Genomic DNA, 24,000 nt, shown 5'->3' on the forward strand with positions numbered 1-24,000 from the left:
ATCTCTCAGTTCATTCAGCAGCAAAATAGTTCTTGTCCCATTGTCTTTACCTTCCCTCCCAGGAATAAATCCCATCTGGTCTGCATGGATCTGTTCCGGCATCAGTACTTTTATTCTTGTCGCTAGTATTTTCGCGTATAGTTTTCTATCTGCATTCAGTAGTGCAATTGGTCTGTAGCTGGAGCACAATGTTGAATTCTTCCCCACTTTGGGTATTATTGTAACATGTTCCTTCAAAGATTCCTTCCTCCTTTCATTTCCCTCTCCAAGACTATTTAGATATTTACATAATTTTGGTACTAGCTGCTCTTTAAATCTTTTATAGCAATATGTCGTGAACGTATCCGGTCCTGGACAATTACCTATAGCTGTGTTTTTAAGTGCTGCAATATTTTCTTTATCTGTTATTGGTTCTTCTAGGAATTGTAGTCTGTCTCCTGATATTTTGGGCAAGTTTGCTTCTTTTAAATACTCTCGTAATTTTTGTATTCTGCATAGCTCCTCTTCCTGCGTACCTTTTTGTCTTACTGCATATATTGTACTGTAGTAACCATGAAAAACTTTAGCTATTTCAGTTGTTGTGTGGACTAAAGCCTCGTACACATGCGTCGAAAATCGGCAGGGACTTTTCGTCCGACGACAAATCTGCGGCTTGTTAGTATGATGCTTCCGACAACCGAATTTTTGTCTGCCGTCAAAACACGGCCGATTTTCGTGCAGTCAGTACAGATTTTGACAGGAAAAAATCTAATGAGCAAGTCTGGGCATGCTCAGAGAAGAAAGAACACAAAGAAAGCAAACCAACACATGACATCACTTCTGAAGTAGATTTTTGCTGGGCGAGAAAATTCGTGTGCAGTCTAGGCACATTCCAACCAACAAAACACCACTCTGGACAAAAGACGGACGATCGGTCGGCCGATAATCGTTGCGTGTGTACTAGGCTTAACTCCCCTTTTCCGATTTTGACTTTCCCAATAAAATGTATTGATCTTCATTTTTTTTTTTTAATGTTTTTGCCAAGTATTTTCCTGTCTTATTTCCCCATTTATATCTATCTTTGGCTGCTCTAATAAATACCTGTCTTGTTTCTTGTTCCAATAAATCTTTTAATTCTTACCTTTTAAATACTAAGGCATGCTGTACCTCTATATCCATTTCCCTTTTATGCCGTTGTTCCAATTCGTGAATTTCTGATATTAAATCTATTCATATCCCTCATCCTTTCCTTTTTACTCCAGGACCCTATTGATATCAGGATGCCTCTTTCATATGATTTATGGGCCTCCCAAACCGTGGCTTCCGATACATCTGGGGTTTCATTAAGCTGGAAGAATATTTATAGTTCTTTTTTTTTTATTTTATCCTCAACTTCTTTGTCTTGTATTAATTCTTCATTCAACCTCCAGGCACCCACTTTTTCACTGTATCCTTTTAAAGGGAAAAGGAAAGGTGTCGATAGCACATCAACTATAAATATGGGTACCTACATCCTAATTAGATTAAAGAATTTAGTTTTCATTCCATTACTACTGGAGCCTTATCTGATATTGATGTTATTTCTCTAGATGTTTTCACTAATAATTCCAGCAATCTATGCTCCATTATTATATAGTCCAGCCTTGAGTACGTCCCATGCATCGAGGAGTGGAAGGTGTAATCTTTTGTCCTGTGATGCTGGGCTCTCCAAACATCTATCAATTGACATTGATATAACTTCTTCCTAATCGCCCGGAGTTGCTTCCTCCTTATCCGCAGTGCATGTGAAGTACTATCTACCCTTGGATCCATGCAGAAGTTCAAATGACCAGCTACTATCAGTCTACCCTTCTTAAAATCCATTAGTTCACCCAGTATATCTTTCAGGTAGCCTGATGGATCCAGATTGGGACAGTATACGTTAGGCCAATGTGCATTCCATTCCTTGCAATTTTCCTTTCAAGTATATATACCGACCCTCAAGGTCAATCTTCCTTTCTTCTAATAAGAACTGTGTTTCTCTAGCTACTCCTATTGCTGCTCCTTTTGCTATTTTTGTTGGGGAGTCCCCATAGTATCATGTTGGGTGTTGTTTTGAGTACAGTCTAATATTAGTATCTTGAGCTATATGTGTCACTTGTAAAATTATTATATTTGCAGAATATCGTTTGATTTCTTTAAGTATATGGTGTCTTTTTACTGGTGTACTTAACCCCCTTAAGTTATATGTCAAGAATTTTAGTTATCTTACTTTCTTTCTCTTCTTATTCCCTACTCCTCTCCCTCTGCCCCAAGCAGGGACTGGGGACGAGGGGCAACCCCTTAGGCAAAAATCAATACCTCCACCCAGGGCCGCACCTAATACATGGATACTCCCTTATTATCCAGCACAGTAAGAGCTTCCCCTCCCCCACCCTCTTACCACCCCCCCTCCTTCCACCTCCCTTCCCAACCCCCTTTTCTAATGTTGCTAATCTTGTACATTACAGCTTGACTCATCCCTGTCTTGAGTAGACCGTTCCTCGCTCAATGGTGTGAACTTAACCCAACACCTCACTCCGTTTTAAACCATTGATTTTTCAGGGGATCTTTTCTACTCTTCTTTATGGGGGTGATGCTCTGTCTGACACACTAGTTGGGACCTCTATCTCTTTCCAATGGGGAGATAGCCCAAAGCTCCACTAAGGACTCGGTTTTCCCATGCCTTTTACTTATTCGTAGTCTATTCTTCCTTCACTTCCTTTTCCAATCCACCCATTGTGCCTTCCCATCACAGGAACCTATTGTCCATCTCCCTGCCCCATTGTCCCTTCATCTCTTAATAGAAATCAGTTGCCATAGATCATCTTCCAATGTTGATCTTCCTTTTTATTGCTTCTGATCATCCAGAGTTATCTGGGACAGATAAATCAAGTTTTTTTTCTCCTCTGGGAATCTCAGTTTTGTTTAACGACCATCTTTCCGACCTACCAAGCAAGCAGGAAAGCTCCAGTTATATTGAATGTTTTGTTTGTGCATTTCTTCCAGTAGAGGTTTAAGATGCCTCGTTCTCAATATTGTCTCATGAGAGAAGTCCTCAAAGATCTGAAGATTTGTACTCTCAAAATTTAATGCTGGTCTCTTCTTTAGACATGTCCATATTTGTGTTTTCTCTTCGTAATAGTGAAACCTTGCTATTCCACCTCTTGGATTTTCCATTGGCACCCCTTGTGGTCTTCTAATCCTATGTACCGCATCTAGTTTCAGTGGTTCCTCTCTCATTTTTCCTAGCAATAGGTTAAATATTTTTTCATTATTTCTGTTAGATCTTCTTCTTGCTTTGCTTCTGTAGGCCACGGATTCTCAAGTTTTCTTCTGTCCAATTTTCTTGATCTTCCAGTTTATACACCAGGTTCCTATGTTCCCTTTGAAGTTGTTTTATTTCATCTTTCAATTCCGTTACTACTTGCGAGTGAGTGTCCAATCTTCTTTCAGTGTCTTCCACTTTTGTTAATATCTACCCAGGTCTCAGTGCAATGTTGCCATATCAGTTTTTAAGGAATTTTCTAAATTTTGCAAACAAATCTGCCATTTCCAGCTTTGTAGGGAGATGAGATTTTGATCTTTGCTCCTCCACATCTCCAATTTCAATGTCGCTTTCCATCTCTGGGTCTGATCTCGATTGGCTATGGACAATAGTCCCCACCGATTACCTGTTCTGGTTACCTTTACTCTCTCCTGCCCCAGTTTTCCCCCAGGTTCCATGCGGCTTTTCAGACGCCTGCTTATCGCTGCCCCCTTCCTAGGACATATATTTTTTTTATAGTTCCTTTCCTGGGCTAACACTGATTTTAGGGGACTTTACCGCTTCACTTGCTTTAGCAGATTTCCCTTTCATTTTGTTAATCTTTCTTATCCTTTTCCTTTTATTCTAACCCTTTTATTCTAACTCTAAGCTCTTTTATATGTAGAGCACTGGTCCACCAATCTGTCTCCCTCTTCTCCAGCCAAAACACCTTCTCCATTTTACTTTAAAACTTTTATCAGATCTTTACCACATCCAACAATCCCCATTTGCCTCCTTATTTGAACAAAATGCTTGTGATGTAATATGTCTGCCTGTATCGAACAGGTAAAGCAAGCCAGCAGGTTAGGTGATCCCTTCTCCAACTTAAAGTCCAGTACCTTAAAGATTAAACAAAAAGCAGACTCACCCCTCCTGTTCAATAAAGTTCACGGGGGTGTTCTTCATTCGTTGTGTGGTGAAGTTAAGAGACTGAGAAGCTGGTTAGGTTGTACAGTGTGTGACTGTTTTCCTTTTTAATTCAGGGCTCTGCTAGAGAGAGATTTTTCATTCCCGGTTCTATGAGTGCTTATGCGCTTCCTGCTATAATCCTCAGGGTGCCACGATTCTTGGTCGGCTTTCTTCAGCTGTCGTGGGCCGTGCTATCACCACGCACCGATTAACACTACTGAGAGCTTCCTGGTCCTCACCGTGCACCACAGCAAAACCGAGACCCAATCCCTGCTTGCCCTTCACACCGTTCAAACCCGGGGACCGCAACAGCTGGCATTCTGCCTCTCCCGCTTCTCTTCACATGTTTGAGGGTCTTACCGCAGTTCAAGGGTGGCTTCTCATGCTCTCGGCTGTGCAGTGGGACCGACTTTCTGCAGCTTAAAAGGCTGGACCAATGTGGTTGGAAGGGGAACGCCACTAATTGCTAACAGGCATTGATGGGATCCTCCCAAGCTCCTATCCGGAGCTCACCATGAGCATCATGATCAGGCTCCTCTCCCCGTGGTGTAATGCTACTTCTGACCACTAGAGGGAGGGCTGATCGCATGCGTGCCTATGACCACATCACCCTGAATGTGCCCAATCTCGTCTTATCGAATGTGATTTGAACAGGAATACAGGAAAACTCCTGTTCAAATCGCATATGATTTCCCCCACCCCTCCTGTGAGTGTGGGAACCCAGTAAAGAAAGTAAAGCGCCATGTAGTGCAGCAATAGGCAGTTTATTAAAATGTTATAACATCTCCCAAATTAAATATCTAGTCCAATCCATATCTGCAGTGTCCCTGTCCCACAGATAATAGCAAACCACGGCTGCTGGAGGTGCTCAGAGGCCTGGAGAAGATGTCTGGCGGTCAGCCTCTAAGCTGACATCACTTCTGCCTTATAACAACAGAAGTCCCAGAACAGGAGCCCTGTGAGCACCTCCCGTGACCTTGGTTTGCTATCATCGGTGGGACAGGGACACAGCAGATATGGATTTGACTAGATATTTACTTTGTGCGTGGTAATAACATATTATTAACCACTTGCCAACGGCTTACCGCATATATACTGCGGCATGGTGGCTCTCCCAGGTAAACCGATGTATGGGTACGTTGGTTGCTTGGTGGCAGCTAGGGGGCGAGCGTCCCCGATCGTCACCGGAGAAGTCGAGGCACGGGTCAGGCGGCTCCGATTGCCGCCTGAAAACTGCGATCATTCCCCGCTGAGAGAGGACGGTCGGCTTTTGTAAACACAGCTGACCATTCTTCTCCCTGGAATGGTCATAGAGCCCATGTGATCCTTCTAAATTGGATCACATGTCTCTATGGTCATTTCAGAAACCACGCCCCCCCCCACCCCACAGTTAGACTCACTCCCCTGGGCTCACATTTAACCCCTTGATCACCCTCAGGGTTAATCCCTTCCCTGCCAGTGTCATTATTACAGTAACAGTGCATATTTTTAGCATTGATTACTGTAGTAATGTCACTGGTACCCCCAAAAGTGTCAAAAATTTCAGTTAGGGGTCCGATCTGTCCGCCGCAATGTCGCAGTCCCGCAAAAAATTGCAGATCGCCGCCATTACTAGTAAGAAAAAAACACACAAAAAAAAGACAAATCTTTCCCGTAGTTAGTAAACGCGATAACTTTTGCGCAAACCAATCAAAATACGCTTATTGCGATTTTTTTTTTACCAAAAACATGTAGCAGAAAACAAATTGGCCTAAAATGTTAAAAAATTTAGATTTTTACATTTTTTTTTTTTTTTTTGAGAATGTCATGGCAGAATGTGAAAAATATTGGGTTTTTTTTTTTTTTTTTAAATTGTCGCTCTTTTTTTTGTTTTTAGCGCAAAAAATAAAAAATCACACAGGTGATCAAATACCACCAAAAGAAAGCTCTATTTGTGGGAAAAAAAGGACGTCAATTTTCGGATCGACTAACCCAATTGTTCATCCTTCACCGGGCCTACTTGACGCCAATAATGACGGCTAAGTACCGTAGTGAGGTGTCCGGGCAGTGCCCTGTGTGTCGGCAGGAACAAGGCACCTTTTACCACCTCATCTGGCAATGCCCGGAGATCCAGGGCTTCTGGGGACAGGTGGTTAGATTTCTTCATGACACCATGGGTTCCCCTCTGACGCTGGCCCCGAAATTTTGCTTATTAGGGATACCCCCTGATGTCAGTATAGATAAATACACCACCCACCCTTTTACATGAAACGTTGTTTCTCGCCAGAAAATGCATTGCCAGTCGATGGATGAGAGACACTCCTCCTTCACTCCGGGACTGGCTCCGAGAGGTCAATACGACCCTGCCCTATAAAAAATTGGTATATACCCACAGGGGCTGCTCATCCAAATACAACAAGGTCTGGGACAGATGGGTTCGGGCTCCGGAGACGTGTATATAGACCACACAATATTGGTGTGTGGTTTTTCCCTCATACTGTGTGCGGTGTTTAGGCTGTTGCTGGTCATGGACTTTGTAGAATGCCACCCGGGTTTGTTTTCTGCCCTTGCTGTATCTGGCAGTTCTTCCATCAAAATGTCTGATTGTTATACCTGCTCATTCTCTGTTTATTGTGCTCACCCAGCTGTATTCTCATTGCATTCTCCATATGAACGGTTGTATTCTTTGTTTTCTATTTTTGCATGTAATTTCCTTGCTTTTTTTTGCAATAAAGACCTTGTTAATTGAAAAAAAAAGGACGTCAATTTAATTTGGGTACAGCACCGCACGACCGCGCAATTCTCTGTTAAAATAATGCAGTGCCGAATCGCAAAATATGGCCTGGTCATTAAGGGGGGAAATCCTTCCGGTCTTAAAGTGGTTAAACTGACTATTGCTGCACTACATGAGGCTTCGCTTTTGTTTCTGGGTTCACAAACACAGGAGCCGTGGGGGAAATTGCATGTGATTCGGACAGGAATCGCACTGCACTTGTGTTCAAACCGCATGCAATTCTTTGCAGTGCAATTCGTGCACATTCATTATGTATGGACGCAAATCTCACCGCAACGTATCGGTACTCCTACTCACCGATAAAAAAAAAAAAAAAATGTTTTAAATTTCAAAAAGAGTATTGTGCATCCCTACTGGAGAGTGACATTCATGTAGTGATAAAAACTTTATATGCGGAGCAGACAGACAAAATTGAGAACTCAGAAAACAAGAAAGAGTCAGAAACCATTTACCTTTCAAGTACTGGGGGAATGACGAGCTCTGGGCGCATCAGTGCAAGATTCTGCAGAGCCTGAGCTGCCTCCAGGCTTCCAGTTTTGCTGAACATGGCCAAAAGAACTGGCTGAATTATACTTTCCACAAAGTCTGTCACATCTTGGTCACTCAGCTTGTGGCTGTCAGGCACAGGGGTTAGCCAAGATGGCTTCTTGTATCGCTCTCTATGTAGCCTCCGTACAACAGAGCATGGCAATCTCTGCAGAAGTTTCATAAGCTTAGTCTAGAAAAACCAAAAAGAGGTGTGAAAATATTAGTGAATAATGATAGGACACAGACATTACCATACATAATGCCAAGTTCCACTTTAGGCAAATAGGAGAAATATGGGGGGCGCTACTGGGAGTCTCATGAAAATGTCAAGTTGCCTGGTTGGGTCTGGTTTCGGAGTCACAATTAAAGCGGTAGTATACTCCGCTTTTTAATATTTACCTACAGGTAAGCCAATAATAAGGCTTACCTGAAGGTAAAATGAATATCTCCTAATCCTGCACGGTTTAGGAGATATTCACCCTGCATGCAGCCGCTGACAACAGCGGCGTATGTGCTCTGAAGGTCTGGCGTATCTTGCCGAAACTTCAAAGCTCCTTGCCGAAAAGTGAACTTCCATGCGCATGCGCGGGAGTGACATCGCGGCTCCGGCCACTCACAGTGCCGGAGCCGCCGAACCCGGAAGAGACGCCGAGGGAACATTTCAGCTCCCTCAGCGGTGTCCGGGCGACCGTGTCGGGGCTTCGTTCTAAGGTATTTCATAATGTGCTAGTATGTGATGCATACTAGCACATTATGCCATTGTCCTGCAGGGTGTTTTTTTTTTATACAGGGGATACAACCACTTTAAGCGGAAAATAGAGACAGGAGGAAAAAAAGAATTCTCTTTGTTCCAGGTTATACAGTCAGGTCCATAAATATTGGGACATCGACACAATTCTAATCTTTTTGGCTCTATACACCAACACAAATCCACTGTGGTGGTTTATAGAGCCAAAAAAGTTGTGAATTTGAATATTAGAATTGTGTCGATGTCCCAATATTTATGGACCTGACTGTAGATTACAACAGTTCTGAAGTATCAGAATGGCAGCCAGGCAGCTAGCATTCTGAGAAGCAGAGGTCAGCAATGGCAGCCTACAAAACTCTTCCCAATCAGGTTTTCTATGAAATGTATAGAAGAACATAGTAACTGATAACTTCTGCAGTATCCTTACTTACAACATTCAAAATGTGTATGCATTACAAATTATCCCAATATGTAGCATGAGTTAGAAAAGAAAAAAAAAAAAAAAAGCGTGATCCGTAGGCGGAAAATTGCACGAAATTATAGCGAAGCTCCCACTGTTTTGTGAATATAAAGAAAATCCCCAATCCAAAGGCGCACTGAAGTCAATGAAGTGTCTATTAGTAAGTAGGAAAAAAATAGTTTATTGTGAGAACATATCCAAACCTAAACTGGACATTATTGGACAGTCATGCCACAACAGATTTGTCTAACCAAATGGTTTAAATTAAAAAAAAAAAAAAAAAAAGGAAGCCTTGATGGCCATCTACAGATCTCTTAGGGTTCTCATTCATGCTCCATACAGTGACGTGCATTATTCCACACTGGAGAAATGTAGGACACCGCTAGGGCACATAGAAAACAATTGTTTTCTATGTGCCCTGTTCACACCACAATGCTGCTATATGTGGAACAATGTAAGGCAGAAAAAAATGCAGCACACAAGATGGAACCTCATGTCACCGCACGGCAGCACAACGTGTGTGGAGCAATGAATGAAGCGTCAATATGGAATACTTCAAATAATGTTTAAAAAAAATAGAACAAAATGTGAATTGCACTGCTCTCTACCAGACCTGACATTGATGGCTGCCTGCATGGTAAAATGATTTCCAGTGTGGGCCAGTATGGACCTAGACTCTGATGACATTTTGAATAGGTTAAATATCAAACCTATCATTTTTCTTTCTATTATATACGCACATAGAAACAATACAATGTTATGCTGTCCGTTAACAATTAGAGCCGGTTCACATTTGTGCGGCTGCGGAGATCGCATTTAATTCGGAGCGCACTGCTCCTTCATTACATGTGATCTCATGTGCGGATGCAAATTCAGCCATACACTTTGTGTGGCTGAATTCGCACTGTATCTGCACCAAAGACGCACAGGACCCTTTTTTTCAGCCGCATCAGGATCGGATCGCACGGTGGTTCACACTTGTGCGATCCGATCCTGTGCAAACTGTCAGATCGCACTGCGATACGCGATCAAACTGGGGGTGTCGTTAACATTTAATCGACACCTCCTGCGTATCGCATATGGCAGTGTGAACTGCCAGAGGTGCGGATGCGATGCGGGAACAGCCTTCCCGCATCGCACAAGTGTGAACCAGCACTTAAACTCAAAGTAGATTTTAGTCATTTCATGGGCTAGCCCAATCATGAGTGGTATATTGCAACTTAAAGGAGAAGTTAACCTTTTTTAAAAAATAAATAAATGCACATTTTTCGCAGGTTAAAAAAAAAATAAATAAATAATAAAATGGTATTTTTGACTTACCCTTTGATGGACACAACTTCTGAGCTTATTAACCATTGGGTTATACTGCCCCCTATAGGAGTAGGACACTAGTCAGAAAAAAAGTCTGGCTACGCCTATAGGCAGTCCCAGGAGGTATACTCCCTCTCTCTGCTATAGGTTCTCAGTTTTGTTACAAGCAGTGTCAGAAGAATTACTCCACAGAGGGGTGGGTGCTGTGTCCATCAATGATCATCAGAGAAATGGATTTTACGGTAAGTCAAAAATCTCATTTTCTCTTTCCTTCGTTGACAGACACAGCTCCTGATCTTCTTAACCATTTACGGCCCACCCGTGTATTTATGTCACTACTTTGACATTAATTACCAGGGTTATGGCACACAGCTGCCATAACCCCATAATTTCTTTTAAACGGCGCGCGAGATAACTTCTATGGGCGGCAAGAAAGGTGCCCCCCTCCCCCCCCCCCCCCGGTCATTTTCCCTGCTTGCCGGAGCCGTTGGTAGTGGAGAAAACGATACGATCCTCTCCCCCTCTAGGCAGGAAGTCAAGTAGGGGCAAGCTGGCCCCCACTCGACTATGGCCATTTTTTTTTTTTTTTTGCTCTTTAGTGTAGATGTGAGGTCTTTTTGACCCCAGATCTCACATTAAAGAGGACCTGGCCTGCTTATTTCTATTACAAGGGATGTTTACAATCCTTGTAATAGGAATAAAAGTGATCAACAATATTTTTAAAGGGACAGCGTAAAGAAAAAAAAAATTCCGTTCCTCTGAGCTCACGCGCAGAAGCGAACGCATACGCAAGTCGCACCCACATATGTAAGCGGTATTAAAACCACACATGTGAGGTATCGCCGTGATGGTTAGAGCGAGAGAGAAAATTCTAACCCTAGACCTCCTCTAGAACTCTAAATTTATAACCTGTAGAAAATTATAAATTATTGCCTATGGAGATTTTTAAGTACCAATGTTTGTCGCCGTTCCAGGAGCGTGCGCACTTTTGAAGCATGAAATGTTGGGTATTTATTTACTCGGCGTAACATTATCTTTCACATTATAGAAAAAAAAAAAAAAAATGTGCTAACTTTACTGTTTAGTTTTTTTTAAATGCAGTAAAAGGTATTTTTCTCCACCAAAAAAGTTTGAAAAAGACCACTGTGCAAATACCGCATGACAAAAAATATTGAAACGACTGGCATTTTATTCTCCAGAGTCTTTGCTAAAAAAAAAAAAAAAATATATTATATATATGTATGTATGTATGTTCGGGGGTTCCAAGTAATTTTCTAGCAAAAAAATAGTGATTTTAACTTGTAAACAACAACTGTCAGAAATAGGCCCGGTCCTTAAGTGGTTAACCATTGGGACGTCCTAAAGCAGTTTTAAACAGGAGCTGGTGGGAACAGCAAAAAAAATTCCCAAGGCCAACTATAGCCAACCAGGTAAAAAGGAGCTCAAACAAAACAACTGGAGCTCACCTGAAAAAAACAAACCCTCAAAGAGGACCGGGTCCTCTAAACAGCAGCCTGCAAAACCTTGCGGTCAAAGGAAGCATCCGCAGATGCCAACACATCCACTTTATAGAACTTAGCGAAAGTGTGCACCAACAACCAGGTAGCCGCCTTGCAAACCTGCATCACTGACTCCTGATGAGGGAAGGCCCAGGAGGCACTGAACGCCCGAGTAGAGTGTGCCTTGACAGGGAAAAGAGGAATCTGACCCTGGATGGAACAGGCCTGAATCACCATCTGTCTGATCCATCTAGAAATGGTCGCAGAGGAAGTGGACAACCCTTTCCGAGGCCCATCCGTAAGCACAAATAGTGAGTCTGATTTCCTAAAGGACTCCGTAGCTGCCAGGTACACCCTAATCACCCGGACCACATCCAAGGCATGCAAAGCAATTTCCTTCGGCTGTTTTGGCCTGGGACACAGGGAAGGCAACACAATGTCTTCATTCAAATGAAAATCAGAGAGAACCTGAGGAAGGGATGACGGACAGGGGCGAAGAACCAAGTAAGGTGAACGACAGGGTAACGCAGCCAATTCTGACACCCTAGTCACAGAGGAGAAAGCCACCAAAAAGGCCACCTTCTGGGACTTCGTAAGCAGAGGGAACTCCCGAAGATTCTCAAAAGGAGGCTTCTGAAGGACAGAGCACCAAATTGAGGTCCCAAAGCGGCAACATAGACCACACTGGAGGGGTCAAGTGCCTAACTCCTTGAAGAAAAGTACACACCAAGGAGTATGTGACTAAGGGCCGTTGATAAAAGACCACTAAGGCTGATACCTAACCTTTGAAAGTACTCAAGGCCAGTTTCTGCTCAACCCCTCGTTGAAGGAAGGTCAAGATCCGAGCCACCGAAAAAAGAGCAAGGATAAACCCCAAAAGACTCACACCAAGCAATGTACGTCTTCCACGTACAATGGTAGATCTTCCTAGAAGTTGATTTCCCAGCTTTTAACAGCGTTGGAATCACAGACTCAAACCTCTATCCATCAGCACCTGTCATTCAACAGCCAAGCTGTCAAAGCCAGCAACAGTAAAGCAGGATGAAAGAATGGTCCTAATGACAGCAGATCCTACTTGGGAGGAAGCTTCCAAGGAACGTTTGAGACCAGCCGCACCAGATTGGCGTACCAAGCCCAGCGAGGGCAGTCCGGGGCCACTAAGATTACCGGGGACCCTTCTGCCTTTATCCTGCGTAGAAGTCTTGGCAGAAGCTTGAGAGGAGGGAAGACGTAAATAAGACGATACTGACCACACGGGGCAAACCAGCACATCCATGGCATCCGCCAGAGGATCTCGTGACCAAGCCACAAAACTCTGCACCTTTCTGTTGAGCTGGGATGCCAACAGATCCATTAGGGGATGCCCCACTGCAGACACAACTGATAGAAAACACCTCTGAATGAAGGGACCACTCCCCTTGGTCCAACGCCTGCCGACTGAGATAATCCGCCTGCCAGCTCTCCACCCCGGGAATGTGTACGGTGGCGAGAGCTGGAACAAACCGTCCTCCTGACCTTAGAATGCCGGCTACCTCCAAAGCCGCCAGGACACTTCATGTTACCCCCGGGTTGATTGACATAATCCACTGCTGTGGCGCTGTCTGATTGAATGCGCACTGGACATTCCTGAAGACAATCTGTCTGTGTAGACACCATCAGGCCCAGCGCCCACATGCAAGTCCAGAGGGATTACCATCTGCTGGGCAGCAGGAGATGAATTACAGCCTGCAGTTTGTCCAGGGGAAGAAGCACTCTGGCTAAGGCCGAGTCCCAGACCTAGTCAGGCCCAGATAGTCCAGCTTTGTGGACGGAACAAGAGCAGACTTCTGAAAATTCAGAATTTAGCCAAACACCCTCAAGCTCATATGATGATTTCCAGGTTTTCCACTAGAGCAGTAGGAGACTCCAGTACAGCGATCCCCCATTGGCGTAACAATGCTAACAATGCTAGCACCCGGTCCAACACTTTCGTGAAGACCCGAGGAGCAGATACAAGACCAATGGGTAACGACACAAACGGATAATGCTCCTCTCCCACAGCAAAGCGAAGGAAGCGCTGGATACCGACACATAACGGAATGTGAAAGTAAGCATCAGACTTTGATACATTCAGCCTGCCCATACATGGATTGAATCTCAGCCTGTCCCTGCTGAACTGGCCGAGATTCAAATGGTCTACGGCTGGCTTCATGGTGATGGGGCTGCTTATTCAAAAGCCCCATTAATGGCCCTTTTAAAGCCTGCTGGCCTATGTTTCAAGATCATGCAATGCATTATGGTTTAAACAAATTAAACTGGGCAAATTTGCACAATAATTTGTTGTTAGGACTGCAAACCTTGAATCAACTTAATTTGCCTCTATCCAGAACATCACCTCTACTCACCACCAGAGTCTCTAATAGACACAAGAATACGCTAGACGATTTATCTCTCTTTTGCCAAAAAAGACACTCTGCATAAACGCACTGGTGGACAGTTATCACGCAAAGTCTCTCTTTCAGCAAAATCTCAACTACGAATTTAGAGGCCTGTGCATCTGTATACCTGGACAGCCATGTGCAACAGTTCGCAAAATTCAAAGAAAGATTACTGAAGATCAGACAGATTATCACTCCAAACAGATGCAGAATTGGGAAGTGGTCAGGGTAAACCAAGCTGCAACTGCAGACTATATGGCACTTTTCCACTGCAAGTACCGGTTTGGCTCCACTCGGCACTGCTTGGCCCAGCTCGGCTCAGTTTGCTTTTCCACTGCGTGGTACGAGTCGCCACCTTTCAGCACTGTATAGGCTCTACTCGGCTCGGTTTGCTAGTAAGTGGGTGGGATTACAACGATTCTCTGACCAATCAGTGGCTAGTAGTGACAAATAATCAATGCTGCATGCAAAGGATTGTGGGATATGGTATCGGTACGGCCCTCTTGGAACCCCAACCGAGGTGGTACTGTTTAAGCGAGCCGCACCATGTAGTGGAAAAGCGCCGCTGTACTGAACCATACCGAACCGTTCTAACACGTACCATGCGGTACCATGCAGTGGAAAAGCACCAAACCGATCCGTACCATGCAGTGGAAAAGCACCTTTGGAGCACCCAAAGAAGGAACTTAAAACTCAGGCTGTAACCTGTAAAAAAAATCTGTCTCAAGAGGTGTCGCACTGATCCTTTTAAGCATTGCTTGCCTTGCATCAGGATTGATAAATGTCCCCCATTACAGTCAGACAACTAAATCCTGAACCTTCACATTATTGCCAAAAGTCTATGGACAGCTGACCATCACACCTATGTGCACCTGCCATCCCATTACAAAAATGTGGGCATTAAAATGGAGTTACCGCCTAATGAAGGAGCACGGATGCTCCGAAAGCTAGCAACGCCCAATCTTTCCCTCCGCCTCACAGGAAGTGATGTCGGCCTGACCGGAAGTAGGAAGTGGTGCCCAACTGAGAGCCCTCCACCACCACAGCACCATCAGATAGGCTGCCAGACAACACCCTCCACACATCACCGACACTCCGCACCCCTCCTTTCTGCAACGGTATCCAGGACAAGAAGATGGATGATCCCTTTCACCTACCGTACCGGCCTTTACTTACCTAAGAGTAAGTCACTACGTGTTTTTTGTATTAATAAACCTTATGCTTCATTAAGCTGGCACTGCTTTCTTTCTGTTTATTCTCCTCAGAGCCTCTCCTTGCTCCAGCTGGCAGACGCTTTTCGAGGGCCCCCTCCTCCTTTTTTATATTTTTCTACCCATTTTTTACTTTCTATATGTTTACCTCTGTACCTCATGGTATGCCACCCACCAACATCAGAGAGCGCCAGGTAATCATTGACTTTATAACTCCATATTGGTGTTTACTTACTGACATAACTGAAACGCCATTCAACCCAACTACCTTCATAAAGTTTCTATCACAGTTCATCAGCAGGCTAGTCATGAGTTTAGCTCTCATTACACAAGATCTTCAAGGCTGCTGATGTTGATGTTTTCGCACTTCTCCACACCTATTTTTATAAAGTCGCTGTGTCAAGCTTTTTCTAAACAAAGGCTTATTTCATCACTGCATGTTAATGTCCCTTAATTGTAGGGTTCCAAGGCACAGAGAATTGTCCTTTCGCAATTTCAAGGCCTGGCACTTGTCGGACCGGTGTCACAGCACAAAGCTCTGAAAGCCAAGAAATAGTATCTCCCCACTACAGAAGTAGAAATCCAAAACACGAGCCCTTGTATACAACCAATAAGTGCCTCCTTTATTGCATAGCTATATCTTTTGTGAGAGCCAAGACAGACCTACATAAATTAACCACTTCAATACTGGGAACTTTTACCCCCTTCCTGCCCAGGCCAATTTTCAGCTTTCAGCGCTGTTGCTCTTTGAATGACAATTGCACGGTCATGCAACACTGTACCCGTATAAAATTTTCATCAGAAAAATAGAGCTTTCCTTTAGTGGTATTTGACCACTTCTGGTTCCCCCTTAATCACCAGGCCATATTTTGTAATTCGGCACTGCGTTACTTTAACGGACAATTGCACGGTCGTACTTAAATAAAATTGATGTCCTTATTGTCCCACAAATAGAGCTTTCTTTTGGTGGTATTTGATCACCTGTGCGATCTTTATTTTTTGCGCTATAAACAAAAAAAGAGCGTCAATTATGAAAAAAAGAGAAAAAAAAAATATATATTTCACATTCTGCTGTATAAACATTCTCAAAAAAAAAAAAAAAAAAATTTGAAAATCTAAATTTTATCATTTTAGGCCAATTTGTTTTCTGCTACATATTTTTGGTAAAAAAAAAAAGCAATCAGGGACACTGACTGGTGACAGTATGTAAAAAATATAAATAAATTGAATTTATTTTAATTCTTTTTACTTTTTTTTTTCCAATTTCTTTTTAACACGCTGTAATCAGAGCAATACTGTACTACTCTGGTAAAGTGAACAGGATTTTTTTTTTCTTGCACATTATGATGGTTTATGTTTTTTGAATATCACTGGTATAAATAAGCAATAGGGATGCACCGAATATTCGGCGGCCGAACATTATTCGGCCGAAAATAGAAAAAATAGCACTTTCGGTGTTCGGCCGAATAAGTCAAAAAGCCGAATAATTTTGTGCCGAACAATAGGGCTGAACGATAGTTGATATGATATCGACTTTTGTTCTGTGGCCGTAGGCGATATTCATATCGCCGAGGTCACGATATTTACAGGGGGGAAGGGACTCGGAGGAGGACTCACAGACTTCCGTGTTAGGCAGGGGAAGCCGGGACACTTCAGCGGTGAGCATACATACATTACTCACTCGTGCACTGCAGCCCGCCCCACACATTCAGTGAGTCTTACTCTCCTCCCTAGTTTTTTCAATGGCACATTCAGGAAGCCAATCACGCCGTGAGTAGCTGCACAGCGAACCAATCACGCGTGCCTGCACACCTGATTGGTTCCGCTGTGCCGCTACTCACGGCGTGATTGGCTTCCTGAATGTGCCATTGAAAAAACTAGGGAGGAGAGTAAGACTCACTGAATGTGTGGGGCGGGCTGCAGTGCACGAGTGAGTAATGTATGTATGCGGCTGTGCTCCTTTCCAGGCTCCTACTAGTCCACCTCCAGCCTCCTACTACCACCACTATGAGAGACTGTCTGTCACGGTATAATCTGATCGAGTCCACACTGACTGACTGTCACTGAGTAATTGATGTTACCACATTAACCCTGACCTGCCCAGTGCCCTGTATCTGCAATTAAAATTTACAAGGCTGCCTGCATGCTTCCCGATTTCCATTCCCAGCATCCTTCCCAATCCCTACAGTGTCACTAACATTAACCCTATGGTACAAGGCTGCAGTGTGCACTGAATCCCATTCCCTACAGTAACATTTAGGGAGAGAGACATGAGAGGACAAGAGAGATAGAGAGAGAGACATGAGAGGACAAGAGAGAGAGAGTGAGAGGACAAGAGAGAGAGAGACACGAGAGGACAAGAGAGAGGACAAAAAATTGGCAAAATAAATGAAAAAAATGCGAAACACCGCGTTCGGTATTCGGCCTTCGGCCAAACATTTCATTATTATTCGGCTTCGGCCAAGAATTTCATTTCGGTGCATCCCTAATAAGCAACAATTTTTTCTGAATGAAACTGATTCATTCAGTTTTGTTGTGATTATCTGTGATGGGGCACAGCTAATCACATGGTACAGATGGCCTGTGATTGGCCCTGTCTGTACCATGTAACTAACCACAGGTAGCACCACAATTGTATATAATGGATGGCATGCAAGGAAGCCATCCATTGTTTACAATTGTCATGTGATCTGCTGTGATTGGTCACAGTGATCACACAGTACCAGCAGCAGGTGGGTACACTGATCCTTCATCAGCTGTGTCCGATGGAATCAGTCGGTGACAGACCGTGCCGCAGCGTGGCCCCAGGGCCACGCGAGGCGTGATCTAGGACGTAATATGAGGTCCACCCAGATAGACGAAAGTCCCGCCTGGCTGTCATTTTGCTCTAGACTGGATGGGAACCGGTTAAACATACTAAAAAAGTGCAGCTGTCCATTTAGACCATGGGTGTCCAACCTTTTGGCTTCTCTGGGCCACATTGAGTGTAGAAAAATTTTCTCGGGCCGCATATAAAATATATACTATAGTTAAGGTATATAAGTAATAAAACGCTGCCGCGCCCCCAGCACTAATTTAACACAACTAGAGGATGATCCCCTCCGAGGCAGCCTCTGCCTACAGTTAGTTGGAAACCTCTGTGGCCGTGCCCCCCCGACCCAACTTCCTTCCTCCCCAGCAAACAAAAAAAATTGGCAGTGGGCCGCATTGCATGTGGTTCCGGGCCGCAGGTTGGACATGCCTGATTTAGACTTCTACAGAGATTTGCATATAATTTGCATAACCTCCAAGGCAGGCATCTACATACTCTACTTTGTGTGTGTAACACACTTCCACTTTAGTAGAAACACCTCAATCTTCAACCAGCTTTCATCAGAGTGCCTACTCTGCAAGGAACGGAGAATGAGGGTGTGGAAGGAGTTGTAAAAAAAGGACCCCAGGGATGTTATACAAGGAAGACACACAATTGTATATGGAAGTGGTTATACAAGAAACACACACAATTGTATATGGAAGTGGTTATACAAGGAAGACACACAATTGTATATGGAAGAGGTTATACAAGGAATACACACAATTGTATATGGAAGAGGTTATACAAGGAATACACACAATTGTATATGGAAGAGGTTATACAAGGAAGACACACAATTGTATTTGGAAGAGGTTATACAAGGAAGACACACAATTGTATATGGAAGAGGTTATACAAGGAAGACACACAATTGTATATGGAAGTGGTTATACAAGGAAGACACACAATTGTATATGGAAGAGGTTATACAAGGAAGACACACAATTGTATATGGAAGAGGTTATACAAGGAAGACACACAATTGTATATGGAAGAGGTTATACAAGGAAGACACACAATTGTATATGGAAGAGGTTATACAAGGAAGACACACAATTGTATATGGAAGTGGTTATACAAAGAACACACACAATTCAGAAGTGGTTATACAAGGAAGACACACGAATGTATATGGAACTGGATTTACAAGGAAGACAGACAATTGTATATGGAAGTGGTTATACAAGGAAGACACACAATTGTATATGGAAGAGGTTATACAAGGAAGACACACAATTGTATATGGAAGAGGTTATACAAGGAAGACACACAATTGTATATGGAAGAGGTTATACAAGGAAGACACACAATTGTATATGGAAGTGGTTATACAAAGAACACACACAATTCAGAAGTGGTTATACAAGGAAGACACACGAATGTATATGGAACTGGATTTACAAGGAAGACAGACAATTGTATATGGAAGTGGTTATACAAGGAAGACACACAATTGTATATGGAAGTGGTTATAAAAGGAAGGCACACAATTGTATATGGAAGTGGTTATACAAGGAACACACACAATTGTACAGTGCATTGCGAAAGTATTCGGCCCCCTTGAACTTTTGACTTTTTGCCACATTTCAGGCTTCAAACATAAAGATATAAAACTGTAATTTTTTTTTGAAGAATCAACAACAAGTGGGACACAATCATGAAGTGGAACTAAATTTATTGGATATTTCAAACTTTAACAAATAAAAAACTGAACAATTGGGCGTGCAAAATTATTCAGCCCCTTTACTTTCAGTGCAGCAAACTCTCTCCAGAAGTTCAGTGAGGATCTCTGAATGATCCAATGTTTACCTAAATGACTAATGATGATAAATAGAATCCACCTGTGTGTAATCAAGTCTCCGTATAAATGCACCTGCACTGTGATAGTCTCAGAGGTCCGTTTAAAGCGCAGAGAGCATCATGAAGAACAAGGAACACACCAGGCAGGTCCGAGATACTGTTGTGGAGAAGTTTAAAGCCGGATTTGGATACAAAAAGATTTCCCAAGCTTTAAACATCCCAAGGAGCACTGTGCAAGCGATAATATTGAAATGGGAGTATCAGACCACTGCAAATCTACGAAGACCTGGCCGTCCCTCTAAACTTTCAGCTCATACAAGGAGAAGACTGATCAGAGATGCAGCCAAGAGGCCCATGATCACTCTGGATGAACTGCAGAGATCTACAGCTGAGGTGGGAGACTCTGTCCATAGGACAACAATCAGTCGTATACTGCACAAATCTGGCCTTTATGGAAGAGTGGCAAGAAGAAAGCCATTTCTTAAAGATATCCATAAAAAGTGTTGTTTAAAGTTTGCCACAAGCCCCCTGGGAGACACACCAAACATGTGGAAGAAGGTGCTCTGGTCAGATGAAACCAAAATCAAACTTTTTGGCAACAATGCAAAACGTTATGTTTGGCGTAAAAGCAACACAGCTCATCACCCTGAACACACCATCCCCACTGTCAAACATGGTGGTGGCAGCATCATGGTTTGGGCCTTCTTTTCTTCAGCAGGGACAGGGAAGATGGTTAAAATTGATGGGAAGATGGATGGAGCCAAATACAGGACCATTCTGGAAGAAAACCTGATGGAGTCTGCAAAAGACCTGAGACTGGAACGGAGATTTGTCTTCCAACAAGAACATGATCCAAAACATAAAGCATGTCAATTCGTGATGCCTCAAGTCCTGACATGAGGCATCACAAATTGACAAACTATACTCCTGGGATGGTGGCAGAAACTACTATTTTCCCTTCCAGCCAAGATCCAAAAAACCATTTCTTCAACCAAAACATAAAGCAAAATCTACAATGGAATGGTTCACAAATAAACATATCCAGGTGTTAGAATGGCCAAGTCAAAGCCCAGACCTGAATCCAATCGAGAATCTGTGGAAAGAACTGAAAACTGCTGTTCACAAACGCTCTCCATCCAACCTCACTGAGCTCGAGCTGTTTTGCAAGGAGGAATGGGCAAAAATTTCAGTCTCTTGATGTGCAAAACCGATAAGAGACATAACCCAAGCGACTTACAGCTGTAATCGCAGCAAAAGGTGGCGCTACAAACTATTAACTTAAGGGGGCTGAATAATTTTGCACGCCCAATTTTTCAGTTTTTTTATTCGTTAAAGTTTGAAATATCCAATAAATTTCATTCCACTTCATGATTGTGTCCCACTTGTTGTTGATTCTTCACAAAAAATTACACTTTTATATCTTTATGTTTGAAGCCTGAAATATGGCAAAAGGTCGCAAAGTTCAAGGGGCCAAATACTTTCGCAATGCACTGTATATGGAAGTGGTTATACAAGGAAGACACACAACTGTATCACAGGGTGATTATTAATAAGAGCTATCAGTTATTGTACTGTGTGTAAAAATGTAAACAGCTACACTAAAAACACTGAGAATAAAAGGTGGCCATACACAGTTTGCATTTCAGCCAATTCTGGGGAATTTCGTATTGTGGGTGGCCCTGTTGGCACCCCTCCACTCAACAAAATCCGATCGACTTGTCGAAGGAGTCGGTCAGGAAATTCTTGAATGAACAGTGCCTGTATTCTGATGCAAGCACTGTCTGGTTATTAAAGCAGAACTAAACCCAACAATTTTAACAGTTTCAAAAACAGTTACATTCCCATGCCGGGAATGTGGTCACATGTGCTTGTGCTCTCAACCAAACTGTGAAACCATGAAATGGCTGGAGTCATAACTGATTAGATGTACAGTATCATGGCAGCTGCAGATGAAACAGAGGCGAAGATGGCAGCTTCCTTGGCTGAAAGGGATAGGAGGGTTTAGTTCCACTTTATTGTTGAATACATTAGCCAGCAGCGGGGATTTCTCTACCTAACACTGTTCAGCATGGATGGAGGAATCAACTTCTTTCTCTCATTCAGCACAGGGAGAGAGAGGTCTATACATGTATGGCCAGCTTAAAGCAGAACTTTACCCAGAACTAAAAAAAAAAATGGATTTTTGTAAAATCTTACCGTAAAATCCTTTTCTCTTAGCTCATTGACAGACGTAGTCCTCGGTGATACAGCACCTTCGGGTTATGTTGCCTCCACAGGAGCAGGACTAGACAGGAAATTAAAAAGCTCTGGCCACACCCTAGGGGCAGTCCCAGAGGGTATATCCTCTCTCTCTCTGCCTCAGCAAATCAGTTATATCAAAAAGCAGTCTTTAGAGATTTTAACCCAACCCAACTCAAAAAACAGAGGGGCGGGGACTACGTCTGTCAATGAGCTAAGAGAAAAGGATTTTACGGTAAGATTTTACAAAAATCCATTTTTCTCTATCGCTCATTGACAGACGTAGTCCTCGGTGATACAGCACCTTCGGGACGTCCCAGAGCAGTATCACAAATGAGGGGTGGGAAAATGAAAATCAAATCCCAATCTAGAAGGCCCAACCGGTGCCAACTAGAAGTTTACAATGCTCATCCTTAATGATGAGACTCAACAAAAAAGAAATTTTTTTTTTTTTTTTTTTTTTCCAAATAGAAAAAAACCCTCGAGGTAGACCACCGGTCTCCTCAAATTGCGGCCTGCAAAACCTTGCGGCCAAATGAGGCATCCGCCGATGCCATCACATCAATTTTATAGAATTTTGTAAAGGTATGTACCGACGACCAGGTGGCCGCCTTACATACCTGGACCACTGACGCCTGATGGCGAAAGGCCCAGGAAGTACTGAGCGCTCGAGTGGAGTGCGCCCTAACAGGGAACGGAGGACTCTGACCCTTAATAGAATAAGCCTGTACCACCGTCTGTCTAATCCATTTGGCAATGGTCGCGGCAGATGCAGGCAAACCCTTTCTGGGGCCATCCGTGATCACAAAAAGTGAATCCGTCTTACGGAAAGATTCCGTAGCTTTCAGGTATACCCTGATTGCCCGAACCACATCTAAGGAATGCAACGCATGTTCCCGATGATGCTTGGGCTGAGGACACAAGGAAGGTAGTACAATATCTTCATTCAGATGAAAATCTGAAACCACCTTAGGAAGAAAAGATGGCTTAGGGTGAAGTACTACCTTATCCCTATGAATCACTAGGTATGGAGACTGGCATGATAATGCAGCCAGTTCTGACACCCTGCGAGCAGAAGTGATAGCCACCAAGAAGGCCACCTTCTGGGATAAAGTAAGCAAGGGAATCTCCCTGATGTTTTCAAAGGGAGGTTTCTGTAGAACCGACAAAACCAAATTAAGATCCCAGGGCGGTAAGGGCGCGCGGACTGGTGGAGCCAGGTGCCGCACCCCCTGGATGAAATTCCGCACCAAGGACTTGGTAGCTAAAGGTTTCTGAAAGAAGATTGCTAATGCTGATACTTGACCCTTGATGGTGCTCAAGGCTAGCTTCTGCTCAACCCCTTTTTGCAAAAAAGCCAATATTCGAGTCACCGAATAGGTACGTGGAGGAAATCCTAAAGATTCGCACCACGCAATATAAGTCTTCCATGTGTGATAATAGACCTTGCTGGAAGTCGCTTTCCTTGCTTTAATAAGGGTAGGAATGACTGAAGTAGACAAACCTCTGTCCTTCAGTACTTGGGTCTCAATGGCCAGGCCATTAAAACCAGCGACTGTAAAGCACGATGGTAAATTGGTCCTTGAGACCACAGACACTCCCTGAGACGAAGTTCCCACGGAACGTCTGCGACTAGCATGTCCAAGTCGGCCAGGCCGGCTTGACGAGGCCAGCCTAGAATTTCTAGGACCACTGGCGCTGATTGGATCTGAACCAGGCGTCCCTAGAGGTATCTGGCCCCGACCATCCGAGAAAGTCTGGTCGTTTTCTGTTCCCACACATTTATCAGATACCTAAATTGTTATCAGGAAGGGTGATCTTTTCTGGTTGAACCTCAGGGACCGAAGTCACCCGACTAGAGGTCTGTCTGGTCAACCAGATCCGATTCCTGTGAGGCATAGGGACTAATCTTAGGAAAAGGTAAAGGAAAAGATCTATTCAGGGAACG

General features: G+C 43.5%; 1 protein-coding gene across 1 annotated transcript in view; it reads right to left on the reverse strand.

The window, feature by feature from the left end:
* The window catches only part of PSME4 (proteasome activator subunit 4), a 340,163-nt gene that overhangs the window by 171,805 nt on the left and 144,358 nt on the right, over positions 1–24,000 (reverse strand). The window contains exon 10 of the mRNA XM_082250997.1: positions 7,439–7,704. Within this exon, the coding sequence (XP_082107123.1) occupies positions 7,439–7,704 (266 nt within the window). The remainder of the gene's footprint in view (positions 1–7,438; positions 7,705–24,000) is intronic.

Source organism: Pelophylax lessonae (genome assembly GCF_965119305.1).
Source record: "Pelophylax lessonae genome assembly, chromosome: 3".
Taxonomy (NCBI): domain Eukaryota; kingdom Metazoa; phylum Chordata; class Amphibia; order Anura; family Ranidae; genus Pelophylax; species Pelophylax lessonae.